Genomic DNA, 16,318 nt, shown 5'->3' on the forward strand with positions numbered 1-16,318 from the left:
TCTGATCCTGCCCTACCTGGGCCCTGTCAGCCCCTGAAACCCCCAAAGCCCCCCTTAAACCCACTCTCAAATCTCCAATCAAACCCCTTCGACACCCGCCAGAAGCCTCCCCACCACCCCGTCCACCACCCCTTCCACCTGTAGGAGCTCGGGGGTCATGACCAGCGGGCAGCGGGTGCAGATCTCGCGGACCGTCTTGAGGCCGACGGTGATGACCTCTGGCCGCGCACGGTCGTGCACAAACTGGTCGACCAGCTGCCGCACCGCTGGCTCCAACACGTCGGGGGGAACCTGCTCGTGGCACGCCTGGCGGGGGGGGTAGGGGGGATGCTTGTGTGGGTGGGTTGGGGGGTTGCTGGTTACTTGAGTGGTGCGAGGTAGGCCAGGGTGCACGGTTGGATCTCCCGTGCTGCGTCATTGGGCGCCACCCGACACGTCAACCCGAGCCAGAGCACGAGCAGAGGCAGCGCCGGGCCCTCTGCAGCCTGCCATGCGAGAGCCCCTCAGTGTACGGGTCCCTCACCGGTGAGATGCCCTGTTGCACCCCGCACCCTGTTGGGAGGCGGTGCGACACCCCGCACCCGAGACATGACAGTCGTCCCGGACAGGCAGAACAACCACCCTTGCCTGAATGAAGGCCGCCAGGACGGTGGTGACGTCCAGGGTGTGCGGGGCGATGTACTTTTGAAGAAAGGGGTAGAAGTTCAGCACCAGCAGCTTGTGCACGCCCACGGCGCGGGAGAGCACGGTCATGATGACCAGGCGCGTCTCGAAGCGGGCGCCGCCGCTCTGCAGGCGGCGCAGCAGGCCCTCGGCAAAGCCCTGGGGGTCGTGCAACAGCTGCAGCGCGGCAAAGGCCTCCGACTGCGTCCCCTCCGCGCGCCGCCCCGCCTTCTTCACCGCCGCCTGCACGCGCCGCAGCTTCTTCTGCTTCTTCTTCTTGCTGGAGGTCGTGCCCTTGTGGAAGGCGCCGTACACGTCCTCCTTGGTGGGCGCCGCGGGCCCGCCGGCCCCCCGCTCCTCGTCGTCGCTGTCGCTGTCGGCGCCGGCCCCCGCCCCCGCCCCCGCGTCCTGGCCGATGAAGAACTTGAGGGCGGCCAGGAGGATGCGGGGAGAGGGGTGCGACGTCGCGCTGGCGATGACGTTGACGGTGCGCGCGTCGCGCCAGACGCGGCGCCGCCACATCTCGGTCATCACCGCCAGGCCCTTCTTGGCGGTGCCCTCGTGCTCGTCGCCCAGCACCGTGTACATGAAGTTCTGCAGGGTGCGGTTCAGGCGCTCGTTCCGCCCCTTCTTGTTGGCGTTCTTGATGTCAGAGGTGATGTGGCGGAAGAGCAGCTGGCGCAGCGACTTGTCCTGCACCCGGAACAGGCGGAACAGCAGCGGCAGCAGCTCCGTGGGGGGCAGCTGTTGTGGTTGTGAACATGTACGAAGGGTGGGAGGACAGGGAGAATGAGACTTCTGGGTGGAGGAGGCCGGGACCTTGACAGGGAAGGTTGCTGGTGGATTCAGCGAGGAGTGGCAAGGGACGTGTGGACCCTTAGAGATACCTAGGCCTCGAGAAGCACAGGTGTCCATCGACTCAGGCGCTCGACCACCAGCAGGCCGGCCGAAACGGAGCGTCTCCTTGTCTCTCACGAGGTGATGCAACACCGTCAATCCCCCATGTACTCATGTTGATCAACAACCCATTCCAACACCGTCAATCCTCCATGCACTCATATGATTCAACGAGCCATTCCACCGTCGCACCTGCCCCCGGTTTCTGATCAGGATCAGGGCCTTCACGATGGTGTGCCTCAGCACAGGCTCCATGAGCATGTGGTGCTGGTCCAGGGTGGCCATGAGGTCCCCAGTGAAGCTCTTGGTCAGGGCGGGGTAGCAGGATGCCACCTGGGCCACAAACGTCACCAGCTCCCCCAGGCCAGGACTGGGCTGGTCCGGGGAGAGGTGGAGCAGATCCAGGCAGGCCTTGAAGTGCCGCCACTGCAGCTCAAACTCATCCTGGTACCCGGGGGGGTCCCTCTTGATGTGGCCCTGGGAGGGTAAAGGACTGAGATGTGAGGATTTCGCCGTGCACAGGGCCAATGGTGGGTAACAGAAGGCTCAAGGAAATGAGGGCAGCTTAAATCTGATGCTCTGCCCACCGCCCCCAGGAGGAGCACCTGCAAGAGGAGCAGGTCCTGTGCCACAGACATGGCTAGGAGGGGTGCTTCTCCACAGAGGTGGAGATGGGAAAGGTACCGCCACGCCGGGCCGACGAGGTCGGTGGCTCAAGCCGTCAAACCTCCACCCATGCAGCGCTGGGAGGTGTGGGGAGCGACGCGCTAGCAGTCACAGAAACTGTACAGGGAGAGAATATTGTACATATGTATTACCACTGAATATGCAGTATGGACTGAAATGTATGTTAAAGCGGTAAATGTGCGCGCGCGCTCTAGCTCGACTTTGGCACTGTGCAGTCCACGTGGACCTGCGGGCGCGCAACCTGTCGGAGCTGTGGGCAGGAGCATCAACCCGGCACAGCCTGTCCTGCAGGTCGCTAGAGGATTTCATTATCAGGCCACCACAACGCAACCTTTGCCTGCGCCACAGGGAATGTCTGGGCTACCACAGTCCTCCCTGTACCAGCCACAGAACGACGATCAACGTGGGGCCGATTCCCCACCCGCCCGTGAGTCCTGGAGATGGCGATGACCGCCGTGTAGATCAAATACTCCTCCATTCCACTCACACGTATCCATCGATTCACACCACAGTCCGTAGACCAAGCGAGGAGTCCCTGGCCAGGGGGAGGACAGACACCCATCACCAGAAGGGTAGGAGGCATGCCCGCTCAGGCAGACTGGGAGGCGTGCTGCATGGTCTCTTGGCTCATGACGCCCCCCGCCCTCCCCTCTCCACAGATTCCCAGGAGGCATCCCTGATCCAGCTGCGGTCCCAGCTCCACGAACTCGACAAGGACGAGTGCGTGGCAGGGTGCACTGTGACGGTCTGATCAATCAATGCCGCGGGCCACCTCTCTAGAGGCACGTCAGCCTCAACCCATCCTTCCCATTGGCCCCTGCTGCAGCTGGATGTTCGAGAAGCCGCGGTGCACCTTCACCTAGGCGCCATGCCGGAGATCACCATCGAGGAGGTGGAGGGCGATGCCGCGCAGGCCGTGGACCTTCTCTCCGACTCCCACTGGCGCGATCTCGCCCCCCTGCCCTACCCACCCCTCCCCCAGCCGGTGGTGGAGATAGACATGGATGAGGAGACGGCGCTCCTCATGGGCAGGTTCTGGGCCGTCAAGACCGCTGGGGTATGTGTGGTGGCTGAAGGGAGACCGAGGGAGGGAGCGAGGGGAAGAAAGGGGGCCAATGGCCGGTGCACAGGGTGGTGAATCATCTCGGGACGTGCCTGGGTCGTCCTTGCGAGTACACGTTGCCCACACTCAAGCCGCGCCTGCTCACCACTGCCCCCCCCCCCCCCCCCCCCCGCCTTTCCCGCCGCCCACCCACCGTAGGAGCTGAGCGAGCGCGCGGTGGCGCTGACAGAGCACATCATTCTGCACATCAACGGCGCGCACTACACTGTGTGGGAGTGGCGCTGGCGCTGCGTGCTGGCCCTGCGCGGCAAGGAGGTCGGCGATGTGGAGGAGTCGGGGTCCCCGCCCGGCGTCGCAGACACCACTCCCTGGCCCTCCGCCAGCGGATTTCCCACCGCCAGCCCCGCCCCCGCGCTGGAGGCCGAGCGCGAGCTGCATGCGGCCGTGGCCGCCGCCAACCCCAAGAACTACCAGCTGTGGAACGCGCGGCGGCGTGCGGCGGCGGCCGCCGGCGCGGGCGCGCTGGCGCTGGAGCTGGCCTTCACGGGGGCCTGCCTGGCCCTGGACGCCAAGAACTACCACGCCTGGGCACACCGCCAGGCGGTGGTTGCCGCGGCCTGGGAGGAGAGCGTGGCGCGGGCGGAGCTGGAGGCCACGCGCCAGCTGCTGGGCGAGGACCCGCGCAACAACTCGGCCTGGTCATACCGTATGTACCTCGTGCGCGCGCTCGCCGCTGACCTGGCAGGCGTGGGCCGGCGAGCCGGGGGGGGGGACCCTGGAGGGCGGGGCCACGCTGGACCCCGGCAGTCCGCTCATAGCCATGTGGGTGCAAGTGGGGGTCGTCGGGGGGTGGACACAGTAGGAGTGGGGGGGAAGAGCACATGTGCGTGTGCTGCATCGCATGGGGAGAAGGGGGGGGGGGGTGCTGGAAGGGGCTTGGTTGCGGCAGGGGTCACCTGTCATGCCAGAAGCAGTTCCAGACCATTGTTCGAGTTGTGGGGCATCTCGATGGGTCATTGCACAGCAGGAACCTCCTTGCTGGGCCGTACGAGTTGGAGGAGTCGCACATTCACGAGAGCCTACACCACTCCAGGCCATCGCACCCTGCACCCCAGCCCCCCTTCACCTTCAACCTCAGCTAATCCCCTCTCACTTCCAGAGAGATGGACCTGGTGCGCAACGCTGTGCACGCTGTGCCTTCCAGCCAGAGCGCGTGGGCCTACGCCCTGGGCCTGCGCCCGCTGGTCCCCGCCGGGGCGCTGAATCAAGGGATCGCGGCGCTGGCCAGGCAGGTGCTGGGGGCCGCGCCATGGAGCCTGGCCGCGCTGCGTGCGCTCCGCCGTGCCGAGGGCCCCTGAGACTGCCTGATTGGCGAGCGTTCGATGTTGGTGGGAGGTGTGTGTCTGTGTGTGTTGATTCTGCCTGGGATCCCCATGCCCCTGCACGTTCCATGCAGTGCTCAAAATATTCAGCGTGCTGCTCAGGCGAGTGTGCGTAAAAACCATAGCAAGGGGGTCTGCTCTGGGGAAGTTCTGAACCAGCCGACTGCAGCAACACTGTCGGGGACCAGCAGAGGCAGGGAGGATGTGCAGAGAACACAGCGTCTGTCGTACGGTGAGCCTGGACACGGCTCCCAGCGACGCCGCCGCGACACAGAGCCATCCCGCGAAGCCGCCCGCGTCAAGTCACGCGCACGAGGACGTTGGTGAGGTACCGCCCCTCAGGGTAGCCCGGGTCGAGCGGGTGGTCTGGCGCCGCCCCCGCCGACCGCAGCAGTGTCAGGCTGCGCCCCGCCAGGCGGGCGGCATCCTGCCGAGGGGGGGAGCAACAGAGTTGTCGAGGAATCAGCCAGTAGGCAGAATGGTGCGACGACACACCTCACCGTGCGCCCTGCTGCAGCGCAGCCTGGGTGACGACAGCGAGCTGGAAGGTGTTACCGGAGCCGGGCTCGTGCCGGGGTGTCTTTGACGTGCACCGATCCCTAGCCTCCTGTTCACCACCGACGCACCCGTGAAATCTCCCCGCCCTACCCTCCTTCCCTCCCTCCTTCGTCCTCCCCTCACCTCCCCGCCCAGGCCACCTCCGAACAAAAAGGAACCACGAACAAACACACAGCCCTCACACACAAGCCCACCTGGAGCATGGGCAGGAAGCCGTCGCTTTGGGTCATGGCCCCCGAGCAGGAGCAGGTCATGAGGAGCCCCCCTGGGGCCACCAGGCGCATGGCCGCCGCGTTGTAGGCGGTGTACTGCCGCGTGGCACGCACCATGGCCTTCTTCCCCGGCGCCAGCTTGGGCGGGTCCAGGACCACCATGTCCCAGCCGCCCGGCGGCGGCTGGCTGCCGCGACCCCAGGCCTTCATGTCCTGACGCTCAAAGGTCAGGACCTGGTCCAGCCCATTCAGCGCGGCGTTGGCCGCCGCAGCGTGCACGGCGCGGTGGGAGCTGTCCAGGCCCAGCACATGGGTCGCGCCGCCGGCGGCCGCGTTCAACGCGAAGCCGCCCGTGTAGCAACACAGGTCCAGGACGCGCTTTCCTTTGCTGAGCTGGCGCAGGACGAGGCGGCTGTCGCGCTGGTCAGCGTAGAAGCCCGTCTTCTGGTTGGGGCCCTCGGCGTCCAGGCTGTACCGCAGCCCATGCTCCCGGATGATCAGCGGCGGGTCGGCGGGCGAGGCGGGAGAGGCCGCGCTGTCCGTCTCTGCGTCCTCCCCTGCGTCGCCCTCCTCCTCCTCGCCAGAGTCCTCGCCAGAGGCGGCCCTGCTGCGAGGCCCGTTCATCGCCACTCCCTGGACCCCCGCCGCACCGGGGTCATCAAAGGTCCAGCCCTCCTCGCGCGTCAGCATGGTGACGGCAGGCTGCCACACGATGTCAGGCTCGGCCCCGCCTGCGGTACCCTGCTGCTGGAGGACCTCGGTCAGCGCGCGGGTGATCTCCGCGCGGTACCGCATGCACCAGGCCGCCGAGGGGGCCACCACCACCTGGGAGCCCAGTACGTCGATGATGAGGCCCGACAGCCCATCGCCCTCACTGTATTTTCGAGTTGATAAGGGGGTGCGTCGGGTGCGTCGGGTGTAACTCATACCATCAACGATGGCCTCCCGTGACGCCGTCCATGGTGCCCTGGTCCAGCTGCAACAGGAATCCAAGCAACTTAGCACACCTGTTGACGAGGCGGTAGACATCGGTGTCCTGGCTGGGGAGGTCCAGGGCCCGCCGCAGCTCCCAGGCGGCCTGAATCTTGGCGCGAAGGAGGGCCTGGATGTCGCTGGGCGCCTTTTGCTCAGGGCTCGACAGCATCTGCATGATCCTGCAGCGGGGCAAAGGGGTACGTGGTTGCTGGAAGGTTGGTGCACTGGCGATGCAGGGCGCTCGGGCAGCTCGGCTGGCCATGGCAGTCAATGCCCCAGCACACTCCTTGAGCAAGGATGGCGCAGAACCTCTGATTCGGGGCACAAGGCCACGCAAAGGCTGCCTCACTGTATCTTGTTACATCACACCCCCCTCCCCACACCCCATGCCCGCCCGCTCTACCCAGCTTACCGCACGCGGTACATGGAGTGGGGGTTGTAGAAGCCCCATGCAAACGCGGCGCCTGCTCCATCGCACACCAGCACAGCGTCGCCAAGGGCGGGGGCCGGCCCCTTGATATTATCCACGGCGCCCCCGTATACAACCGGGTTGCGATGGCGGGAGAAGAGGTGGACCTTGCCTCCCTTGAGCACCAGGCGGGGCGTGGCAGTCTTGCTGGCCACCGCCGCACGGACGTGCAGCCCGGCGCGGCTACCCGGTCTCTTGGCGCTCGTAAAGGCCCTCAGTGATATGCATGGTGCACTGCGCAGCAATGCGGTGGCATGCTGCATTGGGCACCGATGGGTACGGGATGCCGGACAGTATACACTCGACACTGGGAGAACTGCTCCACCACCAGAACCAGTACTGCGCCGTTCAAATCACATGAAGTGGGATGAATGTGATTTTCAAATATACTGGTATGTGTTGGGGCATGCATGCACAAACGATTGTTCTACACAGCATGGATTTACAGCTGCACCACCATGCCCATGACAAGCATGCTTCGGCGGGCGGAGTTCCCCGCTTAAGCACTCTGGCAACTCGAGTCGCATGCTCTGAATGATCAGATAAACGACCACAATGGAGGCCCAGATCTCAACTTGATACCATTATGTATATTCAGGCACCCGTGAGTCGACTGCGCTGCCTACTCTGGGGACATGGCAAGTTGGTAGGACAGGAAGTCAGGGGTGAGCTGTCCCGTCCTGCTCCCCAGCCCAGGACCAGGACCGCCCCGCATCGGCCCATGACTCCACGGTACGATGTGCAGGGGAATTTCATGATGCATGAGTGAGCTTGATGTCATGCGCACCCGTCATGCTGGCCTTCCCGTGCCGTTAGCAGTCGGTTCCCCTGCACCACAGACTCCATGCAACGATCTCGGAGCCCCGGGAGCAGAGCACCGGCTCGGCCAGCATCTCGGAGCGACAGCCAAAGACAGATCAGAAGGGTGTGACGTACACCGCCCTCGAGGGCAATGCATTTGTGTTGGAGTTCCGCAAGACTGGTGAGTGAAGTTGGTGTTAGGAGCTGCCCTGTACTGCCTCATGGGGCAAGGCTTGCAAAGTGTGATACTGCAGCCCCCCAGCTTGCGTCAAGTGATACTGTCCGGCAATACCTCATGTTTCTTTTGGTGGACACCCTCTCACCTGGGCACGTGCACAGGGACGCGGGTCCTCGTGGACCCATGGCTGATCGGGCCCCTGGACTTTGGGGGCGGGTCCCACCTCCTGTACCAGGGCACGAAACGGGCGCTGCGCTTCACGGAGGCCAGTGCGATAGAGCTGGCCAGGAGCTGCGACCTTATCCTCATCACCCAGTCCATCAACGACCACTGCCATAAACCCACGCTGGCGGTGCTGCCCCGCGACATACCTGTGGTGGCCGCTCCGGGGGCGGCCACTATAGTTCAGGGCATGGGTTACACATCGGTGCAGGCCTGTGACCATGGCCAGTCTGTGGAGGTGGGCTTTCTGAGAGGGAGGCATAGTTTTGGGTGGTCAGTGGACTTTGGATGCATGAGAGAATTTTGTAGTCGCAGCATCAGGATCCCTCGCTGTTCACAGTACAAATTATGGCTCTCACCAACCTCCTTCTTCCTTTCTATCCCCACCCAGGCTGCCGGGGGGAGGCTGAGCATCAAGGCCTCGCAGGGCGCGCTGACCGGGCCGCCCTGGGCAAAAAGACAGAATGGGTACCGCTTGGTGGAGAACACCGAGCAAGGAGCGCGCGTCTACTACGAGCCCCATGCCGATTTCGTTCAGGACTCGGTGTCGGAGCTGGGCAAGGTGGATGTGGTCATCACGCCGCCCACCACCATCTCCCTCGTGGGGTACCGGGTGGTGAGCTGAGCAGGGGGTGGTGGTGGGAGTGCCAGTGGGACACCTGTCCAGCTGTTGTACTCAAGGTATCATAGTAAGCCAGTGCAGATGGACCCAAGGAAGTGGTCTTCACGCCATTTTTTACGGAGCTTGCGTGCACAATCAGCGACAATCGAGTGCTGACCGCATTCTTCCCTCCAAAATCCATACAGGTCCACGGTGGCAGCCCCCAGAACCTGAAGCTGCTGACCATGCTGGCGCCAGACGCAGTGATCGCGCTGAAGAATGCCGACTTTGAGGAGAAGGGGCCCCTGGCGTCCTACACGAAGCAGGGGGATGTGGCCACCATGCGGGTGGACATGGCCAAGATCGGGGCGCTGGCCGACACCCAGCTGTACGAGCCAGAGCCGGGGCAGCCAATACATGTCATGCTCTAGGGTTGTGTGATGCCGTGTCCTCTTTATTATGTGTGTCTGTACAGTATCAAGGCCCAATGGTTGCAATGCTGTCAAAGAAACCAGATGATTAGAATGCCCTGACCAAGTGGAAGGGGGTTGGTCAAGAGTCCCATGCGGAATGACAAGTCTTCAGGTAACATTCAGAGGGCGCATGTCCCCTCCTCACCGCACCGTAGCACCCGTGATGGACAGCCAGCTCCAACATCATGATGCAGGGTCAGGACGACAAATGGGGATTCCCGGCCCCGAAGAATGCGCGGTGCGCCACGCCCACCGCATCCCGGGTCGCGGCGACATTGTGCACCCGCAGGATGGCGGCGCCCTGCGCAGCGGCCAGCGCTGCGGCGGCTGCCGAGGCGTGGTCGCGGCGGCTGGCGGCCGTCTGCGCACCCACGCTCCCCGCCTCTGGACCGCACAGGAAGCGCTTGCGTGAGGCGCCGATGAGCAAGGGCAGGCTGGCGAGGGGGGGAGGAAGGTGGCCCTGCAGGCGGCGCAGGCCTCCCAGGATCTGGCTGCTGTGCTGCGCCCGCTTTCCAAAACCCAGGCCTGGGTCCAGGATGAGTCGCCAGGGCTCGATGCCGGCGGCGATGGCGCGGGCGCCTGGGCGATGGCGGGGGGGTGGTTGGGAAAATGGATTGATGCGGGAAATGCCGTTCAGCCATGCAAGCTGATTTGGGGTCAGCATGGGACTTCACAAGATATTCTCAGCGATGGTCAGAGTCGTGCCCAGCGAGCTCCATGCCATCCCTGAGCCCGAGGCCACACACTCCCCTCCACCGCCATGCACCTGCTTCCGCCAGTTCTGCAGCCACCTGGGCGCAAACGTCCACCACGCCGTCCAGCCGCGCCGCCTCCGCCACCATGGTCTGGGCAGTTCCGTAGCTGTGCATGAGGATGTATGGCACGCCGAGCTCCGCCACCTGCGGAGGGATTTGGAAAGAGCGGAAGAAGTTGGGTTGTTGTTGTGGTGGGTGGCGATGGCAAAACGAATGAAGACCATATTCAGCGGCAGTATTCTCCCGGCCGTTCACGTATGAGATGCATGCACACTCCACACACACTCGGCCTCAAAGGCGCAGACAGCCCCCGCCCGCCTCACCGCAGCAAACATGGCCGGATCGTGGCGGCCGCCGGAGACGTCGTTCACTATGTCGGCGCCCGCCAGCACCGCCCGCTCCGCCACGCCGCTGTAGAACGTGTCGATGGACAGCGGGATCTCCCTCAGGTCCTCGCACTCCCGCAGCGCGCTGGGATGGTTGAGGGATGGGTAAGTCTGAGTGAAGCCGTGAAGCGGCCTCGCCCCGAGGGCCGCGCCGCCCTCGCTCGCGGCGGCGCCGAGTCAAGGCGCAAACCCTGCCGCCCAGTGCCTTCGGCAAGGCTTCCAAGGGGGGGCCCCAAAAAAACCAAAAGCTCATCCTTCCCTCCTGACTTCCTTCCAACAGCAGTCGAACACGCACCGGATGACGGGAATCACACGCGCCTCCTCCTCCTCCTCGGACACGGGGTCCGCCCCCGGGCGCGTGGACTGGCCGCCGACGTCGAGTAGGTCGGCGCCGTCCTGCACCATGGCCCGGGCATTGCGAAGCGCGCGCGCCACGTCGCCAAAGCTCCGTCCGCCATCGCTGAAGGAGTCTGGGGTCACGTTGAGGATGCCCATGACGCGGGGCGGGAGCTCCCCGCCCCAGGCCAGGCCGCGCGGGCCCGGGTCCTGCCCTGGTCGGGGCAGCGGGATCCAGGGGGCCAGCCCCGCCGCCGCGCCGCCCAGCTGGCGCTCGCCGCCCGCACGCCGCCACGCGGCGGCCACCTCCGCCAGCGAGGCGGGCAGGCCGGCTGAGGTGGCGTGGGTCTCTGCATCGGGTGGACATCGCGGCGCCAGGTCGGCCAAAGGAGCCTTCACAAAGGCCCGCTCCCGCCAGCGGGGGTGGGGCAGGGTCAGGCGCTCGCTGGAAAGCACGGCGTCCTCGTAAAACACAATGTCAAGGTCGATGGGGCGAGGGCCGTTGCGCAGGCCGCGGAAGTCCCGGCCCAGCCGCCCCTCGATGGCCTTCAGGCTGTCCAGCAGCTGCAGCGGGGTCTGGGCGGTGCGAACCAGCGCGGCAGAATTAAGAAAGCGCGGCTGGTCCGTCACGTACTGAGGCTCGCTCTCGAAGAGCCGGGCCACGGACAGCACCTGCAGGCAGGGATGGAGGGGAGAGGGAACTGAACTTACGGGGGATTCGTGGAGCAGAGCCGGCATGCATCATTGGGTTGAGGGACAAGGGGTTTTGCCATGGGATCGGGGGGGTGGGAAGTGGGCCCAGGACTGTGCCAGTAAAAGCAAGGTCAGCACCACCCACCTCGATTCCTGCGCTGTTCAGCGCCTGCAGAGCCTTGCGAATGTTCCCGACGCGATCACCCTACTCGCGTTGCAAGCATTGCGATGTTTAGCCTTTATACACACAGATTTCATGCGCACAGGCGGATGAGGTGGAAGCCACAATGATCTTGGCATGCTCACCAGGTTGCTCCCGAGGGCAAGCGCGACTCGGGCCATGATCGTCGGGATGCTGGAGATGCTGTCACACTACATGTGGGAATGCTACCCAAGCTTGAAAGCTCGAGTCCTAATCGCATGCATTTATGCATGTCTTGGTCTTTTCTCGTGTGCATGTGCGGATCATCGAGTATTCAGATGGGGGGGCGCGCGCGATTACAATTCATAAGACCTGCCACTCACGGATCCAGCCAGATCATTGAGCGCAAGAAACTCCACGTGCAAGTGCATGCGATGTAGTCGTCAACATGCAACAGTCCAGAGACCGTATCAAAGTATGAGGCACCCGCCGCAGGCTAAATATGGTGACTCAAACCACCACGCGCGCAGGCCTTCATCTCCGCTTGAAGCCATACTTCTTCCTGCAAAGGAAGGACAAGGAAGAGATGGTAAAACCTCGAGCACACGAGGCAGATGCTAAAAGCCCTTTCGACGGTCCACGTTTGCTTCCCCTCACCGCTCATAGAACAGGTCGGTCTTGGCACTGCCTAGGTTAATGATCTTTGGGCAGCCGTCCCTCTGAGAATGATGAGAGGACCGGAGAGAGGGATGAGTTTGACTGAGGCACACGAGACAGACCAATTCAGATCATCCACCCCAGGGCAGCCACAACTCACATCCTTCTCTTGTAGAACGCACTCCTTGCAGTAGTAGGCGTCCGAGATGCCAGTGCTCCCGCAAATCACGCATCGACCGGCATAAGAGCCGTAGTTGCACTCGTCACACACTCTTACGAGTGTGGCTGGACGGACCAGGCTGTCGCAAATGGGGCACTTGCCATCGCCTGCCGATGGGGATTGGGGAGGATACTGAGCGTCGGAATGCAAGGGCACTGCACGCAGGCCTACCTCGTTGAGACAGCACAATTACCGCCTACATTTCTCGCAGAGACGTCCGATGGCTGCTGGGGAGGAGGGAGGGAGCTGGGTTGCGGAACTTCCAGAGCACACCGTCTGCAGGGCAGCAAGAATCAAGGTAACGCCTTCCCATTACCGGTCTGAGATCCGAATCTTACCTATACCGGGCTGCTTGCGGCACATGATGAGGTCGGGATGGTGCCTCGCCATGGTGCAAGCCTATAGCAGTGCGGGACGATGACCGCTCAAGGTAGGGGTGCAGGGTACTCTCTGAGGCCACTTTGACAAAAAATTATTATATTACTTGTAAAACTTATTACATTGTAGATCAAGACTGCTGTCGGTCACGACAAGTAGCGATGTCGGGGAACACGATTTCCTTCGACGCGTAGCTGGGCGCGCGCGCACTCTGGACGCGAAACCGTCCCATCCCCAACATAACCAATACCAGTCATAGTGTACAGAGAGGATTCCAGCAAGAAAGCATGGCATCAGAGGGCATCCAGGATGCTGCGGGTCAGGCTCTGCACGGGCAGGCTGAGCAGGATGAGGGAGCACTGCAGCTCCAGGGGCCCCCCACCGCCGCCCTTTCCGGCGCCCACCTCACTCGCCACCTGGCGCACCACCTGGCCCAGGCTCCGCGTCAGCTTCTGGAGGGGGCCCTTCCCTCGGTCTGCCTCCCGGGCCTGGCCCGGCGGCAGCATGCGCAGCACCGCCACCTCGGCGCGGCCTTCCCCCCCGGGCCCATTCATGAGCACACGCTGGGCCCGCCGGGGGCCCAGCACCGAGAGCGGGCCCCCCATGACCCCCGCCTCCACCATGCGGGCCTTCGTCACGAAGCCGGAGAAGGCGCAGACCTTGGGCTTGGGACCGGGAGGCGGGTGTGGTGGGCCGGCTGGGTGGGAGGCGGGAGCGGCGAGCGCCTTCTGACACCGCCACTCCTCGACCCTGGCATGCAGGAGGACGCTGTAGCAAGTGTTCCCGTCCCTCAGGATCTGGGGGAAGGCAAGGGAATGGAAGCCAGCTGCCCAGTGATGCTGTCAGTGCCGCACAGCAGCGCCAAAGCTTGCTCACATTCAATTAGCACCGCCAGGGAGGGCCAGCACCAGTGCGACAGAAGGGAGCTAAAACAGACTCTCCTCCTCACATATTGGTATGTCCTGGGTACAGCTATTGGCCTCTGCCCCAGTCTCTGCCCAAGCATCTGCACTCCCTCCAGCATCCCCCCCTTCCCAAACACACCCAAAAGAATGAGCAGCACGATCACCTGGGACTTGAAGACGGTGTCAAAGGTTGACACCTCGAAGCATATATCTGGGTATGTTGGGATGGGGTTCTGCGACCCCTTGGCCAGATTCCCGTCCACGTCGATTGGGAAGCGGGACGTGGAGGGCCAGGCCTCCAGGTTCACCCTCTCTGCCCCAGGGGGCAGCGGCTGGTCGTCGCTGTCCTCAGATAGCCCCTCGGGCCTGTGAGAGTGGACAGGGGTAACATTCGAGGGGGTTGAACTCGTCCGAGCGGTGGTCCAGGGAAAGCAGACGCATGAACGACATTACTGGAGGAAAGGAAGCGTCGAAACCATGCTGCCAGGGTATTACAAGCCACTGGCACCGACTGACAGGCGTGTGCTTCATCAGGGCAGAGCATGGCTGCCAGGTTCTGTGCCCTGGGGGCTGCCTAGCCTGCCCCTGCCTCCACCACCTCGATGCTCAGATTCCCACGAGTTGAAAGCAGAAGTCTTCCCCCCAGATCCCCCGCCCAACTCCCCACCTCACCCGCTGACCATGACCGTGAGGGTGTATCGCGTGTGCATGACCAGGCTGAGGAGGGCACTGGCCCGCCAGTCGATGTCCCCCGCCAGCGCACCCCCCAAGCTCAGGTCAGCAGGAAGCTCTTTTCCCCTCCTCCGCACGAGGACTGGGTCCTTGCGGTGCAGCCAGGGAAGGTAGACAAAGAAGAGCATGTCGTCGCGCTTGGGGGCGGCGGCGTCTGGGGGCAGCGCAAACTGCGTGAGCAGGCGGGGGAGAGAGGGAAGGCTGTGTGAGGGCGTGCCACGAGGGCAACAGCGCCATGTTCCATTGCATGCAGGCTCCACAGGCTGGGCTTGACATCCAAGTTGATCCCCCACACACAGTATCCAACATGAACAAGCACACCAGGATCTCAAAGGCGGCGTGCCATTGGTGCTGGGGCCAGAGGGAGCTCCCGTGGGGGTCCGAGGCCGCAGCCGTCTCGGCGGGATCCAGGTCCACCCAGCCCCCCTCCTCCCGCTGCTCGAAGCTGGCGTACAGGCAAAACTGGTGTTTGACCTCCCTCAGCGTCGCGAACCAGGTGTGCTCCTGCCCTTGCTCGCCGGGGGCGGGAGGCTGGTCCATGCCCACCATGCGCTGGTCTGGTTCAATTCATGACGGCCTACATCCCCTGCTGGGAGAGTATGGATCGTTGGTGTACCCAGGGAGAGCCTGGGCCAAGGCGTGTTGGCCCTGTCGACGTCCCGGACAGGTCGCCTGGTTCCGCGCCCGAGATCGCTGACCTGGCTTCGACCATCGCCATGCAGATTGGGTAGGGAGTACACGCACCCTACGAACCAGGTTGCAGGAGGTGCAATTGTTTTACATGCTTTTGGATACGTTTGACTCATCAACAGACTGTATCGACCATCACCAGATTCCCACTTTGCGGCTTGGGCCAGAGGCCACCGGTACAGGGCTCGATGCTCGCGGCTCAGGCGAGCACGAGCCCCCTGCTCCATCTGCGCAGCATATGTCTGCGCCCTTTTGTTGGTCGCCATGTGGAGTTCCGACCCCTGCTGTCCTCCAGGCCCGTGTCCGTCCCGCTGACCAGGCATTGCGCCGGTCTGAGGAGCACCGCTGCGCTGCACACCAGTGATGCGCAGGCGACGAGGGCCCAAGGTGACCATGCGTTCATTATGAGCCGGGAGCCTGCCGATTACCTGTGATCTTCGATTAGACTTGCCTCCCCATGCTGCCTCCAAGAGTGGAGGCAGTGACGCTGTTCCTGGCTGACCAGAGATCTTGCCTTGGGTAAACTTCTGGTGGCACACATACCATCAGATGTGCACCTGCTCGCACACCACCCTGCCGCCCCCTGCACCAGGCACGCGGAGCAAGGTGGAGCTGCCCAAATCTTTCGATCCTGTGGCCAGCGAGGAGAAGATCTACTCATGGTGTGGCTGGGGTGGTCAGCTTGATAGGGAGTGGTGCGTGGCTGGGCGGCACGCCTCATGTGCCTTACAGCTATGTGAAGGACGGGCCGAGTGGAAAGTAGCATCTGACCCTGTTCTGTACCTGTCCTGTGTCTAACCTTTCCCACACCCCCTTCCAAAACACCCCCACCCCAGGTGGGAGAGCTCGGGCCACTTTGAGCCAGCCGCCCCGACCCCCGGCGAGGCGCCCTTCACTATGGCCATGCCCCCTCCCAACGTGACCGGCAAGCTTCACATGGGCCACGCCATGTTTGTCACGCTGCAGGACGTCCTGGCGCGGTACAACCGCCTGAGGGGCCGCCCCGTCCTGTGGCTGCCGGGGACAGACCACGCCGGCATCGCCACGCAGGTGGGGTTGAGCGGGTTTAGGCCTCGATTTTGCAGATGTGGAACAGGGTTGTATGAGAGTGAGGGGTAGCAAGTTCTCTGGAGCAACTTGCTTTCGCACACATCCATATTCCTGATTTCCTCGCAAAATATCCATTACTCCCCCCCCCCCCCCCCCCCCCCCGCCGCTAGGGGGCGGGGAGGGAGAGGGGTGC

At 63.6% G+C, this 16,318-nt stretch overlaps 9 protein-coding genes across 9 annotated transcripts in view; 4 read left to right on the forward strand and 5 right to left on the reverse strand.

Annotated features, from left to right (window-relative positions):
* The window catches only part of F751_3683 (SDA1-like protein), a gene marked incomplete at both ends in the record, with an annotated part of 4,707 nt that extends 2,509 nt beyond the window's left edge, over nucleotides 1-2,198 (reverse strand). Inside the window, 4 exons of the mRNA XM_011403813.1 lie at nucleotides 139-306; nucleotides 622-1,407; nucleotides 1,753-2,037; nucleotides 2,148-2,198. Of these exons, the coding sequence (XP_011402115.1) occupies nucleotides 139-306; nucleotides 622-1,407; nucleotides 1,753-2,037; nucleotides 2,148-2,198 (1,290 nt within the window). The remainder of the gene's footprint in view (nucleotides 1-138; nucleotides 307-621; nucleotides 1,408-1,752; nucleotides 2,038-2,147) is intronic.
* Nucleotides 2,199-3,115: 917 nt separating this feature from the next.
* On the forward strand, nucleotides 3,116-4,668 carry F751_3684 (Protein farnesyltransferase/geranylgeranyltransferase type-1 subunit alpha; the record flags this gene model as incomplete). Its single annotated transcript, XM_011403814.1, has 4 exons — nucleotides 3,116-3,304; nucleotides 3,509-3,754; nucleotides 3,845-4,020; nucleotides 4,470-4,668. 4 exons carry the CDS (start codon nucleotides 3,116-3,118, stop codon nucleotides 4,666-4,668), a joined length of 810 nt encoding a protein of 269 aa, XP_011402116.1.
* A 322-nt stretch (nucleotides 4,669-4,990) lies between these two features.
* On the reverse strand, nucleotides 4,991-7,169 carry F751_3685 (Ribosomal RNA large subunit methyltransferase I; the record flags this gene model as incomplete). The annotated part of the gene is made up of 4 exons (XM_011403815.1): nucleotides 4,991-5,119; nucleotides 5,445-6,336; nucleotides 6,470-6,616; nucleotides 6,850-7,169. 4 exons carry the CDS (start codon nucleotides 7,167-7,169, stop codon nucleotides 4,991-4,993), a joined length of 1,488 nt encoding a protein of 495 aa, XP_011402117.1.
* Nucleotides 7,170-7,492: 323 nt separating this feature from the next.
* F751_3686 (hypothetical protein) lies at nucleotides 7,493-9,139 on the forward strand (the record flags this gene model as incomplete). Its single annotated transcript, XM_011403816.1, has 5 exons — nucleotides 7,493-7,552; nucleotides 7,726-7,888; nucleotides 8,047-8,345; nucleotides 8,499-8,723; nucleotides 8,915-9,139. The coding sequence occupies 5 exons, from the start codon at nucleotides 7,493-7,495 to the stop codon at nucleotides 9,137-9,139; spliced, it is 972 nt and encodes a 323-aa protein (XP_011402118.1).
* Nucleotides 9,140-9,377: 238 nt separating this feature from the next.
* On the reverse strand, nucleotides 9,378-11,693 carry F751_3687 (Folic acid synthesis protein fol1; the record flags this gene model as incomplete). Its single annotated transcript, XM_011403817.1, has 5 exons — nucleotides 9,378-9,760; nucleotides 9,948-10,080; nucleotides 10,260-10,407; nucleotides 10,618-11,330; nucleotides 11,658-11,693. The coding sequence occupies 5 exons, from the start codon at nucleotides 11,691-11,693 to the stop codon at nucleotides 9,378-9,380; spliced, it is 1,413 nt and encodes a 470-aa protein (XP_011402119.1).
* A 334-nt stretch (nucleotides 11,694-12,027) lies between these two features.
* Nucleotides 12,028-12,760, reverse strand: F751_3688 (PHD finger-like domain-containing protein 5A; the record flags this gene model as incomplete). The annotated part of the gene is made up of 4 exons (XM_011403818.1): nucleotides 12,028-12,055; nucleotides 12,151-12,212; nucleotides 12,311-12,477; nucleotides 12,709-12,760. The coding sequence occupies 4 exons, from the start codon at nucleotides 12,758-12,760 to the stop codon at nucleotides 12,028-12,030; spliced, it is 309 nt and encodes a 102-aa protein (XP_011402120.1).
* A 281-nt stretch (nucleotides 12,761-13,041) lies between these two features.
* On the reverse strand, nucleotides 13,042-14,925 carry F751_3689 (hypothetical protein; the record flags this gene model as incomplete). The annotated part of the gene is made up of 4 exons (XM_011403819.1): nucleotides 13,042-13,413; nucleotides 13,791-14,019; nucleotides 14,326-14,555; nucleotides 14,707-14,925. 4 exons carry the CDS (start codon nucleotides 14,923-14,925, stop codon nucleotides 13,042-13,044), a joined length of 1,050 nt encoding a protein of 349 aa, XP_011402121.1.
* On the forward strand, nucleotides 14,256-14,594 carry F751_3690 (hypothetical protein; the record flags this gene model as incomplete). The annotated part of the gene is made up of 1 exon (XM_011403820.1): nucleotides 14,256-14,594. One exon carries the CDS (start codon nucleotides 14,256-14,258, stop codon nucleotides 14,592-14,594), a length of 339 nt encoding a protein of 112 aa, XP_011402122.1.
* Nucleotides 14,926-15,624: 699 nt separating the features above from the next.
* Nucleotides 15,625-16,318, forward strand: part of F751_3691 (Valine-tRNA ligase) — a gene marked incomplete at both ends in the record, with an annotated part of 6,332 nt that continues 5,638 nt past the window's right edge. The window contains 2 exons of the mRNA XM_011403821.1: nucleotides 15,625-15,737; nucleotides 15,912-16,125. Coding sequence (XP_011402123.1) covers nucleotides 15,625-15,737; nucleotides 15,912-16,125 — 327 coding nt within the window. The remainder of the gene's footprint in view (nucleotides 15,738-15,911; nucleotides 16,126-16,318) is intronic.

Source organism: Auxenochlorella protothecoides, assembly GCF_000733215.1.
Source record: "Auxenochlorella protothecoides strain 0710 unplaced genomic scaffold scaffold4, whole genome shotgun sequence".
Taxonomy (NCBI): domain Eukaryota; kingdom Viridiplantae; phylum Chlorophyta; class Trebouxiophyceae; order Chlorellales; family Chlorellaceae; genus Auxenochlorella; species Auxenochlorella protothecoides.